Raw genomic sequence first — 20,138 nt, 5'->3', positions numbered from 1 at the left:
CCTGAATGGGTTAAAATGTGTGTCACATGTCCCATGTTACAGTGTAAAAAACTCATGCTCCATGCTTACGGTATGCATTTTGGGAAATGTAGATTTACAAGTGTTTTCTGCCTTTCTCCTCTCTTCATTGCCACCAGCACAATAGCCTACTATGCTATTGAGCATGGTACCCAGGTGTGAATGTCTTGCTCATTGAACCGTAATGGTCACCTCCATTCACAAGTGGGCAGACTATTCAAAATGGCATCAGATGTATTCCATTCATTTCAATCTATAAATTAGGCACTTCACAGCTGTTTTACAAGTGCAAGATCAGAGTAAAGTGGCACTGTAGTGCACACACACACACACACACACACACACACACACACACACACACACACACACACACACACACACACACACACACACACACACACACACACACACACACACACACACACACACACACACACACACACACACACACACACACACACACACACACACACACACACACACACACACACACACACGACTTCTAGGGATGAGGTGAAGATTTAAGAGTGACACCCGTTGCAGAGTTGATCTGTTAACTGTTACGCTAGCTACGCAGCTATAATACCAAGTAGTAATGATGGTGATTATCCTCATACTCTGCAATGATTTCCAGTGTGTCATAGAAGTATTTTTAAATACTCCAGCTGGCCTTTACATCACCAATCGTTTGGGGCAAAAAAAATCTTCCGACCTGCTTTTACAATATGAAACCTCATAAAATGTCATATAATATGATTCTGATCTAATAGGTTTAAAATGCCTGCATCACCATGTAAAATGCAGAACTTGTGCTAACAAACTGAAGAATCAAGAGTGATTATGTGCCACTTATCACAAACTTTCAGATGATCTTCACTGCAGTTTACATATACATACATATTTTAACCAATGTGTCTAAAACAAGTGGTTGGCTTGTCTACCAGAAATGAGTTTGGATGACACAATCTAAATTATATTGACAGATAATTGACAGATAATATTGTACGACAGAGTACGACAAACCATGTACAACCCAGATTCGGCACAAATTCGGACTAAATTATTTTCGCTCCTATGCCACCAAAATGTGGAACAGTCATTAAGACATGTGAATCCCTTGACTCCTTCAAAACCGCTCTCAAAGGGCACCTACGGACGGCTGCCATTCGAAACTGGCCCCCGTAAAATCTGAATCCCCCCCACCACCCCCCCTTTTCCCCTCACTGTATATGTTTCTTTTCCCTTTTTACCTCCTTTATGATGAATTCCTGTTCTGTTCTTTGTCTATATAGAAGTGTCTATTTGTACGTCTCTAAATGTTTTTATGAATTGTGAACATGGTGGACCCTCTTGTAAACAAGTGTAATGCTTAATTGGGTCGTCCACTCACAGTTAACAGTCTTTGTATTGAGTTTGTGCTTGAAATGTACTGTAATTCTGCAAACTGTTAATAAATATTTCAATCAATTAAACAATAGAATATATCACTGCAACGCAGAAATAGCTACCACTGTAATCAGCACTTTGTGTCGCCATGAAGGGACAAGGACACATTCACAGGGAAAAGAAGAATTGGAAAACATCTGTAAATTGCAGAAGCAGTGAGTGCATTCTCCGGCAGCGGCAGCAGCCACGGCCCTGCCGCCAATTGCCGCCAACAGCCGTGGCAGTGTTTCCTATGCCGTGGCAGTGTTTCCTCTGCCACCGGCAAAGCCTCCTAATCCGCCACAGACCGGCGGCTGCTGGCACCTGCCACTTGCCACCGGCACATGCCGGCACCTGCCGGCAAATGTGCCGGCAGGTGCCGGCACCTGCCGGCATATGTACCGGCAGTCTGCCTACCTGCCGGCATATGTGCCGGCACCTGCCGGCCCCTGCCGGCAACTGCCGGCCCCTGCCGGAAACTGACGGCACCTGCCGGCATAGGGTTAGGGTTAGGGGTTAGGGGCTGGGGGTTAGGGTTAGGGTTAGGGGTTAGGGGCTGGGGGTTAGGGTTAGGGGTTAGGGTTAGGGGTTAGGTGCCGGCATGTGCCGGCGGCATGTGCCGGCAGGTGCCGGCATGTGCCGGCATGTGCCGGCGGCAAGCGGCAGTTGCCGGCAGCCGCCGGTCTGTAGCGGATTAGGAGGCTTTGCCGGTGGCAGAGGAAACACTGCCACGGCTGTTGGCGGCAGCGCCATGGCTGCTGCCGCTGCCGGAGAATTCACTCGCTGTCCCTCGTAAATTGCCCCGACTTTGCATAGTTTCACATCATATGATGGTCTCTAGAGTAGCCTTTCATATGTTGATCACAAACATTGTTAGAAACTCAAACCACGTACTCTGTCAAATACAATGTTTACCTATAAGAAATAGAAGCTCAACTTACCTATATGCTTTTACACAATTATTTACAATTTGACAATTTAGCAGACGCTCCAGAGCGATTTACAGTAAGCAAGAATAAAAAAACATGGCATGATGGTATGATGAGGGTTAGGACAAAAAAAAACACGTAGTATTGTATATCCCATTTTGACCCGAGATCAGATTCTAAAAAAAAAGCTATGTTTCTATTTCTATTTTTCAAAAATAGCAGACCTACAAGCTTGTGGAGCTTGTAGATCTGCTATTTTTCAATAGCTAAAGCATAATATAATGCTAACACCAAAAGGGATTCCCGCCCAAAATGGGATATTTGAGTACAAAAGGACCCCATGGAAACAAGTCATGGGCTTTCTTAGACAAAACATTTTAGCAGATATTGTATTGTACTCCCCTGTACTTTCCTACTACTGCGCATTTATGCAAACTGTTAATATAGCATTAAATCAACCAAAAAACAGGTTAAAAAAACCCATTGCCTAACACATTTTGGTATACATCAACAACGTGGAAACAATCTGTTGCATTCCATATAAACAGTAATATTTAGCAGTGTCTCAGTGGATTATCAACATTGTAAAAATATCTAGAAGTTGCATGGCTGGTTGCAATAACTAAGCCCAATGGCAGAACACACAGTATACACAAGCAGACATGTAGTACTAGCTTCCTACCACACCTCTACTCACCTGGTCATGTTTGTGTACCAGTGCTTGTCTGAGCAGAGAGAGGGGCACCAGTCCCCCCCACAGCCCATCTCCTGAGGACGGGGCCACGCCTTGGGCTCTAGCTGCCCGCAAACACGTCATCAGAGCCCCGACAGCACCCCTGCTGCCTGGAGAACCTAGGAACAAGACATAGAACGTACATAAACCAACACTTGCATTTCTTTTTTTTTTGTCAAATAGGTTTTTATTGAGAACAGATTATAAATTGTTGTAGATTAAACATTGTGACATGAATTACATTTTATTTATAGAAAACAAAAAATAAAAAAAATGAAAGGACAAAAAAGAGAAAGAAAACCCTCAATCCTCCCACCCATACTGCAGTGACACCGCCGCATACTATAGAATAAAATAGTAATTTGAAAAATGGAAAACATCTGAAAAGAAAATGGTGTACAGTCAACCATATCAGTGGTATACCGTCTATTAATTGTTTCTACTCAAGTAATGGACAAGGGGCAGCCAAACCTTATCAAATTAACACTTGCATTCCTAATCCCGATGAGCTTGTGTCTGTATGGGAAATTGTGGGTACACAAATCTGGGTAATGTGCGTGTTGATTTTGTCTGTGTGTTTACCTGCACTGCACTGTGTGTCCTGCAGGACCAGGACCATGTGTTCCAGACTGGAGGGGCTACAACGCAGCAGCTTAGGCAGAAAGTAGTCCAGGATATAGGTGGTCTGGTCCAGTCTGGCACGGCAGAGCACCTGGATCAGAGGGGTGACCCACGTCTGGTGCCAACACGCCGTCCAGCCGTCTCCCACCCCCGCCGTGCCCTCTGGAAGAACAGCCTCGCCGGTCAACTCGGCCTTGTGGCTGACAAAGAGCCTCTCGAGGAGGTCGCTGGCATACGGAGCCAGGGTCTGGTCACCCATCAAGGCCACGAGGCGTGAGGGAAGCTGGGGCTGGAGCTTGAGCAGGTACCCCGCGCCCAAGAGCTCCACCAGGCATCCGAGGGAGCCATACTTCCCCCTCATGTGCCATTCCAGTCCCAGTAAGCTCTGAGTCAGCTCTGTGATGTACGGATCGTGGCCGGGGTCTGACATGGAGGGGCCGGTGTGTAGATGGAGGAGGAGGAGGTTATGGAACAGGGCGCGTGTCTGGTGGCGGACCCCGTCCAGGGGGTGCTCCCAATGGGCGTAGATGTGCTCCAGGAGGCGGGCCTGGAGCAACGAGCCTCCACGGAGGGCCTGCTGGAGTCCAGAGGGACAGGGCCTCTCTGGCTCCCCCTGCAGGCAGTCCAGAGCAGCACCGCCCCACAGCGTGAACACCCGGGCCACCACCATGGCTGTGCTGGACTCCTTTACACTGCAGACAGACAAGCCAGAGCGACATGGTTATGTTGAGAATTAGCGTTTCTTTCGTAGCATGATAATCTTCTTGCACACATTTTTTGTCATGAACAGTATATACCATGCTCACGCACTTTATTTCTAAACCTCATGCACATAATGGATGGATATTCTATGCTACTTTATGTGTAAATATGCAGTCGTCGTCCCCCTTCCCTTCCACAAAAATGAATCTACCCACTGTTTAACACTTGTAAACTTGATGAGACAATAAAGATGATTCAATTTCTGATTCTGTGATGGTAAAGGTCTAGCTATATAGTGCCTTTCTAGTCTTCTGACCTCTTAAAAAGTGCTTATATATAGGGAATACAAGCATCACATTCAACCATAGACCTGCTCATCGAGAGCAGTTAGGGCTTCATCGTCTCATTCAAGGACATTTTGACATGATGATGCCCGGATTCCAATTCCCAGATGATGATACCTCGATGGTCACCCTACCTCAGTCCTGAGTAACATGGATCAATTGTCCAGCCGTACCTAGTGTCAAGTGCCAGGAGGGTGGACGGTATCAGCAGCAGCAGCTGTTCCCACTGAGGCCCTTGGAGGAGGGCCACCTTCCAGCTGAGCATAGCCAGGGCCCCGTGACACAGGTAGAGAGAGACCCCTGGCGGACGGTCAGCGGCATATAGACCCGCACAGCTCTGTCTCAGCCACTGGGGGACAGCGTCTGCACCGTGGTCAGAGCCACGCAGTAGACCACACACCTACACATGGACGGACACAAGCACAAATACCAGAAGGGTGTACTCAGTAGTAGAGCTTAAATGTCTTTCTGGCGCTAAGCCATATTGACCCATTTTGGGGGACGGGAACCCCTTTTGGTGTTTTAAACATTATGTTATAATTTAGCTATTGAAAAATAGCAGATCTACAAGCTCATAGCGCGCCACCGAGTGGCGCGCTATGAGCTTGTAGGTCTGCTATTTTTTGAGAAATCGTGAAAATATTTATTTCAGAGGATTTAGAAGATTGTTTTTTAATTTTAAGGTCAGGCCTAAATGGGTTAAGAATAGCAATATGTACAGTTAACCCATTTAGGCCTGACGTCAACATTTTAAAAACGTCTTCAAAATCCTGACAGTTTTCTGAAAAACCTTATGTTTCTGTATCAGTGGTGCTCAATATTTCATGTCAAGGACCCCAAATATGTAATATGCCTCCGCACCCCCCATCTGAAAATATGATGTTCCCAGGGACCCCCAGAAGCAAAGATTTGAGTTAAAATGTTCACTCTGTAATAATATATATTCAAAGATTATAGGCACATTTTCACGATTTTTCTAAAATAGCAGACCTACAAGTTCATAGCGCGGCACTCGGTGCCGCTCATAGCGCGGCACCGAGTGCCTGTAGATCTGCTGTTTTTCAATAGCTAAAGTATAACATAATGCTTCAAAACACCAAAAGGGGTCCCCGCCCAAAATGGGTTAAATCTAAATGTCTACCTATAGCCATGATGACCATGATTGCCAGCTTTACATCATCTCTACTGCATTCCCCCTCCCTCATTCATTGATCGTTTACCTCTCCATCTTTCTCTCAGATTTCCATCATTGACACTTCTCTGTAATCCGCAGTCTGACTAGTGTGTCAATGATCAAAGTTTGCAATTGTAAGTGTTGGTTTTCCAAGAGTTTGTGTTGCCAATTGCCATCGACATTACCCTCAAATAGTAAAACATCTGAAAAGTAATGTATGTAGGATGTGATGTACAAAGCGATGTTAGTAGTAGACAACAGACAGAAATGGTAAATGGTAAATGGTGCATTTATATAGCGCCTTTATCCAAGTCGCTTTACAGAGATTGTGCATTACATTCACCCATTCACACACACATTCACACACCGATGGCAGTGGAAACCATGCAAGGAACTAACCAGCACATCGGGAGCAATTAGGGGTTCAGCGTCTTGCTCAAGGACACTTCGACAGTAACTCTGGGGGAGCCCGGGTTTGAACTGGCAACCTCACGGTTACCATCCAGCCACTCTACCCCTGAGCCACCGCCGCCACAGAGAGAGAGAGAGAGAGAGACAGAGACAGAGACAGAGACAGAGACAGAGACAGAGATAGCTAACACAGTGACCTCACAGAACTGTGCAAAAATATAGCCAACATTTAGTTAGACAAATTCAATGTTTAAACTCACCACAGCAGCCACTTGGTCTCCAGGGACCATGGCAGACCTGACCAGCAGGACCACGGCCATGCCCGCAGTGCTCTGCACCGACTGCACAAACTCCTCTGTACCCAGGGCGAGAGAGAGAGAGAGAGACAAGGAACGAAGAGGTGACCGTGAGAGACGTGATTAGGACAGTAGTTAGTGGTTATTTGGTACAGTATAAAGTTTGAGAAGATTACTCTTCAGGCTTGAATCAAGACGATTTGAGCACGAGACCAGAAGTTCATTAGCTTGAACCCAATTTAATCCATTGATACCTGGAACGCATCCATGTCACGTTAGCGTTAGCGTTTTAAACATTATGTTATAATTTAGCTATTGAAAAATAGCAGATCTACAAGCTCATAGCGCGCCACCGAGTGGCGCGCTATGAGCTTGTAGGTCTGCTATTTTTGAAAAATCGTTAAAATGTGCCTCAAATCTTTCCGAAAATTGTCATGATTTAGAAAACTTTTTTTTTTAAATTTCGACGTCAGGCCTGAATGGGTTAAACATTTAGCATCATCAGCAGTGATCTAACTCAGTGGTTCCCAAACCTTTTCAGGTCAAGGACCCCCAAATTGACACTAATTAGCCCCGCGGACCCCCATTTGAAAAGATATGCCAGGAACCCCCATAAGAGAGGATTTGTAAAGCTCTAGCAGTGATTTTCAACCAGTTTAATTTCAAAGACCCCCAGTTTGACATGCATTAGTCTACGGACCCCTATTTAATAGCATTTCTATCTCTGGGACCCCCAATTTATATTGTAAAATCAATGCTAATTTAACTCTGAGAGCGTACAAATGGAACCATTTGATTTGGTTCCATTTGTACACTCTCTGAGTTACAGACCCATAAGGGTCCATTTGGTTACAAACTATCATCTAGCTGGGTCCCCCCTGGAACTCCCTCAAGTACCCCTGGGGGTCCCCGGACCCCACTTTGGGAACTACTGATCTAACTCATATAGAGTTGTGCTTTTTTACTAAGCCTAAGCCCTGTTGCTCTCCACCAATGATGTATAGCAGGGATGTCAAACTCAAATACACAGTGGGCCAAAATAAAGAAATCGGTCGAGGGCCGGACTGTGTTTCAACACACGGGCACTGTGGTCATGAGGACGTCCCAGGCAAACAGCAAAAAAGTAAATGCATTTAAAACTGAAAATGCATTATTATTAAGCTCAGTTTCCTGTTCTATGATCCTCACCAATACTTGTAGTATTATGGTGGTCCGTGCAATATACCAGAGGGCCAGTTCTAATAATATCATCCCGCGGGCCAAAGATAATTCATCCACGGACCTGATTTGGCCCCCGGGCCTTGAGTTTGACATATATGATGTATAGAGTGTTCTCATTGCTTGCCATCAGTAAGGATGTGTGTGTAACAGTCCAGTAAGCCACCAAGGGTTGCCTGTAGAGTACTGTGGGTCTGATCAGCATGCAGGGCGGTGATGACGGTCTCCTGGGACTTCTGGACCACGAGCATGGATGCCTTCACCACAGCCAGGCAGGAGTGCATCAGCTGTGCCTGGGCAACATGACGACCCGCTAGGCCTCTGGAACAACAGCAGGGGGCGACAGAGACACACCAAATAAACCAGAAGCCACACAATAAAACACTATTGATGTTTTAGGAAAGAGGCCTTCATTTATCAGGTTGTGCCATTTTCAACATGTAGTCTGTCACAAAATGATATTTTCTTATTCATCAAAACATAGGAATTTAAAGAAATCCAAAAAGGTAGCACATCCAAAAATTAAACAAACGGTGGACAAAGTACTCACATTTCCATTTATTTTTATCTTATTATTTCCTGCGGATTGCAGTTTTGTGTTCTGATATTCTCTGTTTGAGGGGTCGTTTAGTATGCCAGACCATACATAGTTACATGTACATCACGTGTGTCGATTTGCAATGAATTAATTGATGAATAGGAATTTTCTTTCCAGTGTGGGGATGATTGAATGATTTCTTGTCTGATGTGTTGTTGCAGCAGGCACTCATACCACATCTGTACATTCCAGTTGTTGTCAGCCATGTGGTCTTTTTCTGAACCATATTTTTGTACATGACTGTACCTTTGATTATGGGTGCCCTCCTGAATGCAACAAGGGGTGGGGATTTACAAAGGTCCTTCAATGTTGGCTCTGCTTGGAGCACATGCCAGTGCCTGTTGAGTATTTGTTGGATTTGTGAAGCACAGTGGTTAAATTCAGTAGAGAAACTAGCCCGGATTTTTAGTTTTTGGTGGATTGGATAGAAGTTCAGGACGGGAGGCGTTATTAGAACATTGTATGGCTTTCTGAATAGATTTTGAGGAATAGCCTCCGTCTTTAAAACGAGTACTCATAATGGTTTGTTTGGAGTGAAAATCCTTAAGGTGTCTTGGATGGTTACTGGTAGCATGCAAAATTGAGTTGCGTTCCATGTCTTTTCTGAAAATGTGTGAATCATTCCAGTTTCATCCATATGGTTAAATCCAAATAGTTAATTTTGACCATGCTTTGTTCACAAGTGAATTTCAGGAAACTTGAGCTGTTGAGATATGATACAAAGTCTATTAGTTCAGTCTGTGTCCCATCCCAAAATAACAGAATATCATCAATGTAACGTTTGTATCGTTTTATCTTTGAATAGTAGGGGTTATTATTAGGGTCATTGATAACATTTTCTTCCCATTTTCCCACAACCAATCCAGCCACAGAAGGCGCTGTTGCTGTCCCCATTGCAGTCCCAGCCTGCTGGAGGTACCAGTTGGATCCATATTGCATGTCATTTCGACCCAGGACAATGTGCAACAGTTCCAATAAAACAGAATTTGGGGGGGATTTGTGTCGTTTCTCTCTTGGACAATAGGAAGCAGCATTCAAAGCATCTTCATGGGGGATGCAGCCATATACATTTACAACATCAAGAGAGACTAATATTGTGTTCTGATTCAAAGTGCAATTACTCAGACAGTTAAGCACATCTTTTGTGTCTCCAAGGTAGGCGGGCAGATCCTTCACAAAGTCTTTCAAAAAGAAAACAAATGTTGACAATGGTTCAGTGAGAGAGCCTCGTCCTGAGACAATTGGTCTGAGAGGGGGTTCTGTGGGGTGTTTGTGGATTTTTGGGAGACTGTAGATGATGGGCGTGATGGGATGCTGATTAGTCAGGTAGCAGTGTTGTTTTTGTCGACTAAAACTAAGACAAGAAATGTTCGTCGACTACCTTTTTCCACTGACAAAAACTAAATGGAAACTAAATAAACTAAGACTAAATATACTAAATAAACTAAATAAACTAAGACTAAATATATTGACAATTTCGTCAGATAAAAACTAGACTAAAATCCTATAGGGACTAGTGGACTTGGTTGCATGCTGAAAATAGCCGATCTACAAGCTCACAACGCGTCGCGAGCTTGTAGATCGGCTATTTTCAGCAAGTGTAAAAACAGTCATTACGATGGCATCAACGCCCACCAAAATACATTTTAGTTGACTAAATCAACTGTAGATTTAGTCGACTAAAATCTTATGACATTTAGTCGACTAAAACTAGACTAACACTAAAACATTCCGGGTGACTAAAATGTGACTAAAACTAAATGGAAACTATTCAAGAGACTATGACTAAAACTAAAACAGAAATTTGCTGCCAAAAACAACACTGACAGGTAGGCATGTTCTTTTTTTGTGATCCAGTTAGATTCAAGAGCAACTTTCAATAGATTGTCAATTTCAGATTTGTATTCATTCAGGGGATTTTTCACAAGCTGCCTGTGAAAAATAGAACCCCCTCTCAGACCAATTGTCTCAGGACGAGGCTCTCTCACTGAACCATTGTCAACATTTGTTTTCTTTTTGAAAGACTTTGTGAAGGATCTGCCCGCCTACCTTGGAGACACAAAAGATGTGCTTAACTGTCTGAGTAATTGCACTTTGAATCAGAACACAATATTAGTCTCTCTTGATGTTGTAAATGTATATGGCTGCATCCCCCATGAAGATGCTTTGAATGCTGCTTCCTATTACTTGTCCAAGAGAGAAACGACACAAATCCCCCCCAAATTAGTTTTTTTTGGAACTGTTGCACATTGTCCTGAGTCGAAATTACATGCAATATGGATCCTACTGGTACCTCCAGCAGGCTGGGACTGCAATGGGGACAGCAACAGCGCCTTCTGTGGCTGGATTGGTTGTGGGAAAATGGGAAGAAAATGTTATCAATGACTCTAATAATAACCCCTACTATTCAAAGATAAAACTATACAAACGTTACATTGATGATATTCTGTTATTTTGGGATGGGACACAGACTGAACTAATAGACTTTGTATCATACATCAACAGCTCAAGTTTCCTGAAATTCACTTGTGAACAAAGCATGGTCAAAATTAACTATTTGGATTTAACCATATCCAAGGATGAAACTGGAATGATTCACACATCTATTTTCAGAAAAGACATGGAATGCAACTCAATTTTGCATGCTACCAGTAACCATCCAAGACACCTTAAGGACAACATTCCTGTAGGTAAATTTTTTTAGGCTAAAACGCAACTGTTCAAATCTTGATGATTTTCACTCCAAACAAACCATTATGAGTACTCGTTTTAAAGACAGAGGCTATTCCTCAAAATCTATTCAGAAAGCCATACAATGTTCTAATAACGCCTCCCGTCCTGAACTTCTGTCCAATCCACCAAAAACTAAGAATCCAAGTCGGGCTTGTTTCTCTACTGAATTTAACCACTTTGCTTCACAAATCAAACAAATACTCAACAGGCACTGGCATGTGCTCCAAGCAGAGCCAACATTGAAGGACCTTTGTAAATCCCCACCCCTTGTTGCATTCAGGAGGGCACCCATAATCAAAGGTACAGTCATGTACAAAAATATGGTTCAGAAAAAGATCACATGGCTGACAACAACTGGAATGTACAGATGTGGTATGAGTGCCTGCTGCAACAACACATCAGACAAGAAATCATTCAATCATCCCCACACTGGAAAGAAAATTCCTATTCGTCAATTCATTAATTGCAAATCGACACACGTGATGTACATGTAACTATGTATGGTCTGGCATACTAAACGACCCCTCAAACAGAGAATATCAGAACACAAAACTGCAATCCACAGGAAATATGGATTATGCCATTGCAAAACATTATGCTGAAGCAAACCATGGTTCACCTTCTTCATTAAAATTCTGTGGGATTGAGAGAATGGAGATGCCCAGCAGAGGGGGTGATATTCTAAAGAGACTAGCCCAAAGAGAAATGCAGTGGATATACACACCCAATACTATGACACCCAATGGACTGAATGATGACTATAGCTTAAAATGCTTTTTGGGTTAAGATTGGCTTTAATGCCTGGATGTGTAACTGAGATATATACTATGCCTCAAAATGCTTATTCAAATCACTTTGTGATTGGACCCTGTTGATTGACTTGAGATTTCAGCTGTAGGTGAACTCTGACCCTTTTATATAAATTGACTTGAATTCACTTGATGTGAATGCTCTGATGAAGGCTGCATAGCCGAAACGCGTAAGCGTTCCTTTTTGGTGTGTGCCAATTAAGAAATGGAAATGTGAGTACTTTGTTTGTTTAATTTTTGGATGTGCTACCTTTTTGGATTTTTTTTAATTCCTATGTTTTGATGTATACTGGATTTGGGTTTGGCACTCCACTGAAAACCATTGCTGATGCGCAACCTCTTTTTCTCATTTAGATATTTTCTTATTGGTTGAGCTTATTTGCCCTTTTCATAGCATCATTTGAACATGTTCTGTCAGAGACGCAACAATAGAGGGTATGCGCATGCATAAAGTGAATGGCAGATCGAGTGGCAAATCGAGTGGATGTATGGGCTGTCAAGGCCAGAAAGTAGCTTTTGCCACTCAGTAGGCGTTCCCGCATAACTTCCGGGTATGATGATGATGTCACGCGCATACCCTCTATACTGCAGTGTTTTTTTGTTTTGACCTTACTCCAAAATGGTCATATTCATATATCTAAACCACTGACTCTACACTTAACTGACACAACCATGTTCTAGAAAGGGCCTTTATAAAATACACATATATCAGTATGTTAAAGTTAAACTCAGGTTTAAAAGAATAGGCCATGTGTTTTACCTGTTCAGTTGGAGACATTCACTCAAGGCCTTATGAAGGAACTGCAGCACTGTTGAAAGATTAAACAAGCATCAACAACAATGACCTTCTCAACAGGAATACTAGCATCAAAATGACACAAATGTTCAAGCTGTTAAAAGAAAAACTAAAAAGCCACCAACCTTCTGGAAGCAATCTGTGAATGCATCTCTCACCTGTGACAAATGACAGACGGTAAAAACAAAGTAAATAAATCTCCTTTTTACTCCGAAGTTTGACTATATCAACTGGTGTTTACTTTGTCTATATCATATACTAGCGATTTGTATGCTTTTTAATCACAAACCCAATCCTTAACCCATTTTGACCTGAGATCAGATTCTAAAAATGTCTTCTACATCCTGAAAAAGCTAAGTTTCTGTCGTTCTTCGATTTTTCAAAAATAGCAGTGGCGCGCTACGAGCTTGTAGATCTGCTATTTTTCAATAGCTAAAGCATAACATAATGCTAACACCAAAAGGGGTTCCCACCCAAAATGGGTTAAAAGGAACATATGAATCTATATATAAATGTTTAATTTACATGACATTTGATCTCTCTGGTCTCTTTGATCTCTCTGATACCACTACTTTGGATCACTAATATAAAATCAGTGCCAAGAGCAAGACTCACCCAGAGGAAAGCGGTCCAGACAAGCAGCGATGGAGTCTGTGATCTGTGGATACTGATCCGAGTCAGGGCAGGACAGACTGGCAGACAGGCAGTCACACAGACAGTCTACAGTCTGCTCTTCCAGGTATGAAGGTACTGAACTCAGGGCACTAGATAAGAGACAGAAGCAAGATGTTTTCACAACTTGTCAGAGAACCACAGTACAAAATACTTCAATTACGTCACGTGATAGTGGCACCTACACATTTACAGTCCCATTCAAAAAATTTCAAATCACATATTTTCAAAATCCCTGCAAGCCAATGGACATGAAACGGTCTGTCGACGTGCACAAATGTGCACAGTGGTTTTCTTTGCAGCTGATATGAAAGCACTAAGCATGTATAAGACTTAGAGAAACTGGCAGTATTGTCTGCATATTATCTGCACCCACAATGCCCTACCAATAAGCTTCTTGCTCAACAAGACCCCAAAAAGAAATTGCCCAGGACCCAATCTAGTGAAAATAGCAGATCTACAAATTCACAATGCATTGCTTTGTGCCACATTGTGAGCTTGTACATCTGCTATTTTCACTACATCTTAAACATTTGTTTTCTAATTTGTGGAATTTATTGATTCCAATTCTAATATAATAATTCAAAACAAAATGTAGGAAGGGATCCACAAATGGGTCCTGACCCACTGTTTGGGAACCAGTGCCCTAGTGGACAGACAGTGTGGCCACTTTTCCACTGGGTTTGAACGGGTTCTTCTTTTCCCGCCAAATGTTTAACCAAATGAATCCCTAAATCACAAAAAAAAGACTTCTTCTTTCCCTGAAGTGGGCATGTCACTATTCAGGTTGGAAGATGCAGATCATGTGATATAAACCATCATGAAAACAAAAAGAACGGAACCAGTTCTACAAAGTTCTTTTGGTGCAAAAGGAGCCTTTGTGTACCTGGCACTGGCCCGGCGGAGGGGGTTTTTGGCCCGTAGGGAGGTGTAGATCAGAGCCAAAGTGTGAAGACAGGACTGTAGAAGAGCTCCGTGGCACTCATCCTCAGTCAGAGTCTCCAATTGAGACCCAACCTGAGGACATAAACACAAGCAAGGACACACACACACACACACACACACACACACACACACACACACACACACACACACACACACACACACACACACACACACACACACACACACACACACACACACACACACACACACACACACACACACACACACACACACACACACACACACAGTAGCTGGAATAAGTCACTCTGGCCTCAGTTACATGCACAAAATGTATTCAGAATGAATTAGTATATCGGTTACGTATGTAACCATTTGTTCACATTTCAACGTGAAGCCCATATTAACCTTACTTCAAAAGCCAGATAAATATAAACTTTTCAATATACAACGTATATCTTTTCAATTATAACTTCCAGTAATAATTTCCGATACTCTCAGCCAAGGAGATCACCTTGGTTAATAGCATAGTAATTGTCCATATATGTACACAGGGTGACGTAATGGCAAAATTCCAGACGTGCAAATATGGTCCGTCCAGACCAACCTTCTTGACTAGCTGTATCTGCTGGACTGGGTCTGTCAGGTCCAGACAGGCCTGTAGGGTGTGGGCTATCTCCCTGAGAGCATGGTGGTCTTCATCAATAGAGAGGGAAGCTATTAAACACACACATGTTCAGACATTTAAACAGCACGCAAACATATCGACACTGCATCTTGGGATGTTGGCTCCCCAGTCACCTCCAGGAACGGTTTTCACACACAGTCATTAAACATTTTGATGGTTTATTCATATCATTATTGTATTTACCACATATTATTGTCATCTAATCTACACATAGTAAACACTAATGTGTTTGTTTGTTTGTTTTACCAACAGTGGCTGATGATGAGTTACCTTTTAATCTGTGTATCTTCTCTGGGTCCAGAGCCACAGCTTCCACTTTGACGGTTTTCTTCTTTACAACCATGACTCACCCTGCCCTGAACAGGTGAGTGATGCAATTAAGAAGTTAGACGGCTAGAACTCAGTCATCTAAGTATCCATCCATCCAGCCATAATTGGGGAGTTGAACTACGTAGTTTAGCTACATTTAGATGTTTTGAAGGTTTTTTTTCCCTCTCTCCATATACCACGCACGTCTGTTTGAACTACCACTTTGTGTAGCTTATAGTTTCCCAAACAATATTTCTCATAGGGTATATTGCCATAAATAATTAAAACTATGTCCATGGTAGTTTAACTAGTTTCAGCTCCCCCTAAAAAACTATGCTTACAAAATAGCAACAATCTACTTTACTAGGATAATTATCTCTTTTAGCCAAACTCTTCTCTTTTGCAAATACAACTGAAAGGACAGTACTGTACACATTGATTGATTGATTGATTGATTGATTGATTGAAGTATTTATTAACAGTTTGGAGAATTACAGTACATTTCTAGTACAACGACACCATAAAGCATTACACTTGTTTACAATGGGGTCCACCATGTTCAATTCATCAAAACATTTAGAGACGTACAAATATACACTTCTTATAACCAAAAAAAGGAAATCATCATATAATACAGTGAGGGGAAAAAGGGGTGGGTGGGAGATTCAGATTTATTGTTCAGTTTCGAATTGCAGCTGTCCGTAGGTGCCCTTTGAGAGCAGTTTTGAAGGAGTCAAGGGATTTGCATGTCTTAATGACTGTTGGTAGGGCGTTCCACATTTTGGTGGCATAGGAGCGAAATTAATTTAGTCCCTTATTTGTGCCGAATGTGGGTTGCACCTTAGAGTATACTCTAAGGGTTGCACATGGTTTGTTTCCCTCTGGTGTTGTGGGTGTGGAGTATTTAGACAGGTATATATACACATGGGTATCTTGGTCACACACACACACACACACACACACACACACACACACGTCACACACACACACACACACACACACACACACACACACACACACACACACACACACACACACACACACACACACACACACACACACACACACACACACACACACACACACACACACACACACAGTTTTGCAGTTCTTCATATTGTCATATTTGTTACAGGTTTAGCCTGTTAGCCAGCTGCTAGCACTGGTACACAGACTGCATGCACCATGGCCAGACATACACTTAAAACACAGCGCTGCAAAACACGACGTGCAGGTAACACTCACCAGACGTCCACTGACTTGAAACGATACGGAATTCACACATAAAAATGTATATCATGAACAAAAATAAAACATGCTTCAGTTCAGTCCATCCATGGTACACGCACACGTGTGCGATACGTCAGTTCCAGTGTTGCCAGATATTGCGAGAGCGAAGTTCAGCGAACTGGCCCACTGGAAGCAATCTAGGTCATGGGCAGTATATTTGGGCACATCAATGATCATCGTCACACAACTAGTTCATCATTCATATTATGAATTGCATAATCATATTGCATAATCATATTAACTATTTATTTTCAAATAAATGAAAAAGATATATATTATTTTACAACACAAATCTTGCATGGGGGATATTTGTCCGCAGTCTCCTTGACATGAAAATGTCTGATAACCACTTAACCAGTGGTTTATAGTATACAACTTTATGAACATAATATGAAGCAAGCCCAAATATGCAACTACACAAACGAGCAACAAACAGCAACTTTTACATAAAAAAAACAAGCCCAAGACTCAAGTCGCATAATAAGCTAGCCTTTAAGACGTGGCAACCCTGGTTCCGGGCGTCTGATTTGCTTCCACAAAAAGCGCTCCGACTTCTCATTGGTTTAAGGGACATGCCAATCTAGAGTTTATTTTGCGGCTTGTGGCCATTTCGTACGAAGGTGCCGCGCACACAAAATAGCTGATCCTCAATCTCAGGACGCGTCCCAGCGGGACGCGTTCAGAGCTTGTAGATCGGGCGGTATATATTAGCGGCGGCTATCGAGCATATGATTGGACCGAGTAACGTGAAACCACGCCCCAGTGGGGAGAAACCACGCCTTGAATCCATCCCTCTTTCAACTTCAGCTTCAGAGCTGAAATGAAAACTTTGGGGAAAGGAAAAAATCCGCGTCTTTGCACATAATGAAGTATAATACAATCAGAATAACAACAGCTGCTTGACATTGGAGTCGATATGGCGTGATATCCCTCTCATCGCTTCTTTTCCATCAGAGTTTAAGGTAAGTCTAGAAAGAAAAAATGAAATATAATGTGTTTTTAAATGGGAGATGGAGGGGGCTCTATAAATCTGAATGACACCGTTGTTTTTATGGCCCTGGTCATATCTCACACACAGCCACAGGCATGGTTTTAAAACAGTGTATCATTTTAGGAAACAGATAAACAATGTCTCACCGTGACAGACACGTTATACTTTGCTGTCTGATCTGATGTTAAAACCAAGGCAGCAGTCACTCGAGTCAGAGTCAGTGATTGAAATAGTCTTGAATCATATATATTTCAACCCTGCAATGACACTGAATACTCACCTGAGTAGGCCTACGTTTTTACCGAGTATAGGCTACTAGTTAGTTGCAAACATAATTTTGATGAATTGAACATTGTGGACCCTATTGGAAACAAGTGTAATGCTTAATTGGGTCGTCCACTCACAGTTAACAGCCTTTGTATTGAGTTTGTGCTTGAAATGTACTGTAATTCTGCAAACTGTTAATACATTTTTCAATCAATCAATCAAAAGTCATTACTCAATAGTCATTATAGTGCATAATATTGTTGACCACCGATAATAGAGTAGTGTAAAAATATATACAGAGAGAGACACACATAGACCTGATCACACTTACCGGTATGTAGCCTATTCTATAGTTGTTTTATATTAAATTAGAATGAGATAGAGGACAACTAAACAGACTACACTGACTAGACAGATCGAGCTTCCCTCCCGCCCCATGGTCCAGGGGTTAACTGGACTTTGAGCTTCCCTCCCGCCCCATGGTCCAGGGGTTAACTGGACTTCCCTCCCGCCCCATGGTCCAGGGGTTAACTGGACTTCCCTCCCGCCCCATGGTCCAGGGGTTAACTGGACTTTCATGTTCTCCACTCACCACCACATCCCTTCATCATCACTATGGAATGATGGAGAAACAGAGCTAGGAGGAAAAGAGGGAAGTGTCCAAAAGTGGGCAAATAAGGGAGCGAGATCATGCCCTATGGAACGAGCTGCACCACTAATGGAAGTCAACTATAGTAGCCAGCCTAATCACTGGATTGGTGCCTGGTGTGCATAATGCGATAATGTCAGAAAATAAGTTCCATAATGCATTTCAAATGTATTATAGAATTATAAATACTGAATAATCTACTAATGTTTAACATACAAGTATAGGCTTTTTTATCCTTCTGTGTGCCTGCCATGCAATGGTAAACACAGGTTTTTTTTCACCTTCAAAATAGAACTATTAGATAGAAATGTGCTCCTCAGAGCACAGGTCATCGCCAGGCTAGATAGTAGACGTCCATCTTAGCCAATCAGGATGAAATATTAAAAAACCTGACAGGTCCGTCAATATCGATCACTATTGAGATAATGTGTACCGATTTGCGTGATGTTCGAACAAAATCTGTAAGAGCAGATCTAAAACACGATTTTTCCTATTCCTCTAGGAAGAATGCGTGAATTAGCCTGTTATAGTGCACCATGAGACCAATTTGATGTCTTGCTTGGCCTAGTAGTGGGAATGTGTGTGCAAAGTTGTGTGGCAATCGGACGCTGCCTTCATGATTTGAGGCATTTTGTTCAAAACAGACAAACTTTAGATGCCAATCTTACCCAATCAGGATGAAATATGGAAAATCCGACAGACCAGTCTTGATCACATGACTATACAGATAATGTGTACTGAGTTGCATGCGGGATGTTTGACAAAAATGTGTATAAGTAATATCCAAAAATGTGTTTTGCAAAAATCTGGCCGACAATTTAGGGCAGTGGTTCTGCTCTGGCCTCCGGGGAGTGTGCTTGCACAGTTTCACGCTGATCGGTCCAACAGTGCCGGAGATTAGCTGTACACACGGACAAGCACAAGGATGGACGAATAGTGCCGAAAACACGCCACGCCTTTGGCCTGGCTGGCGGAGATAATAATTAGCAGTATAACTGTACATCCATGCTGTACGTGCAAGGAACTTTATTCTTTCTTTCTCAAGTCCTTTTTAGCACTCTGGGATTCCTTGTGAATGAAAAGTGCAATATACAAATAACATTTATTATAAGTCCTTTCCCGTTCTTTCTTGACACGGTTTGGATATATAGATTTTTTTCCAGGCTTCTATACACATTAAAATGTCATTTTGAGTTCATTCCATTTCATCACTGGGCACATGGATGTGTTTTTATTTCCAGTCTGGGCCTTTGTTTACCACAACAAACAGGCAACAGAAATACGCCTGTGGCAGATCCATTATGGCCCTCCTCCTACACACATGTTTGCACTCTCTCTGGTAATGAGAGGTTATTACTGTGGAGAAGAAACCCAGGGCAGCCTTCTATCTTTCTCCTGCTCTCTCCATCAGAATGCCTCTTCCATATTACTCTCTCTCTCTCTCTCTCTCTCTGATGGACGAACAGTAGACACAGTAGACACAGTATACTGTACACAGTAGTGTCTACTGTTCGTCCATCAGAAATCCCAATTCTCTTCTAATCACTCTATTAGAGTCAAAC

The 20,138-nt window shown here is 42.5% G+C and overlaps 2 protein-coding genes across 2 annotated transcripts in view; one reads left to right on the top strand and one right to left on the bottom strand.

The window, feature by feature from the left end:
* The window catches only part of thada (THADA armadillo repeat containing), a 129,689-nt gene extending 112,952 nt beyond the window's left edge, over positions 1-16,737 (bottom strand). Inside the window, exons 1-12 of the mRNA XM_079511946.1 lie at positions 16,625-16,737; positions 15,341-15,426; positions 14,990-15,099; positions 14,366-14,496; positions 13,423-13,571; positions 12,933-12,965; positions 12,772-12,820; positions 7,999-8,192; positions 6,618-6,712; positions 4,946-5,172; positions 3,688-4,418; positions 3,070-3,224 (exon numbers count right to left, since the gene is read on the bottom strand). Coding sequence (XP_079368072.1) covers positions 3,070-3,224; positions 3,688-4,418; positions 4,946-5,172; positions 6,618-6,712; positions 7,999-8,192; positions 12,772-12,820; positions 12,933-12,965; positions 13,423-13,571; positions 14,366-14,496; positions 14,990-15,099; positions 15,341-15,413 — 1,947 coding nt within the window. The 5' untranslated portion in view covers positions 15,414-15,426; positions 16,625-16,737. The remainder of the gene's footprint in view (positions 1-3,069; positions 3,225-3,687; positions 4,419-4,945; positions 5,173-6,617; positions 6,713-7,998; positions 8,193-12,771; positions 12,821-12,932; positions 12,966-13,422; positions 13,572-14,365; positions 14,497-14,989; positions 15,100-15,340; positions 15,427-16,624) is intronic.
* Positions 16,738-17,551: 814 nt separating this feature from the next.
* Positions 17,552-20,138, top strand: part of plekhh2 (pleckstrin homology domain containing, family H (with MyTH4 domain) member 2) — a 62,031-nt gene continuing 59,444 nt past the window's right edge. Inside the window, exon 1 of the mRNA XM_079511531.1 lies at positions 17,552-17,631. The gene's annotated coding sequence lies outside the window, so the exon portion shown is untranslated. The remainder of the gene's footprint in view (positions 17,632-20,138) is intronic.

This window comes from Electrona antarctica (assembly GCF_951216825.1).
Source record: "Electrona antarctica genome assembly, chromosome: 10".
Lineage (NCBI taxonomy): Eukaryota > Metazoa > Chordata > Actinopteri > Myctophiformes > Myctophidae > Electrona > Electrona antarctica.
Note: the sequence above shows the minus strand (reverse complement) of the source record. Positions and strands in the feature narration are given on the sequence as shown.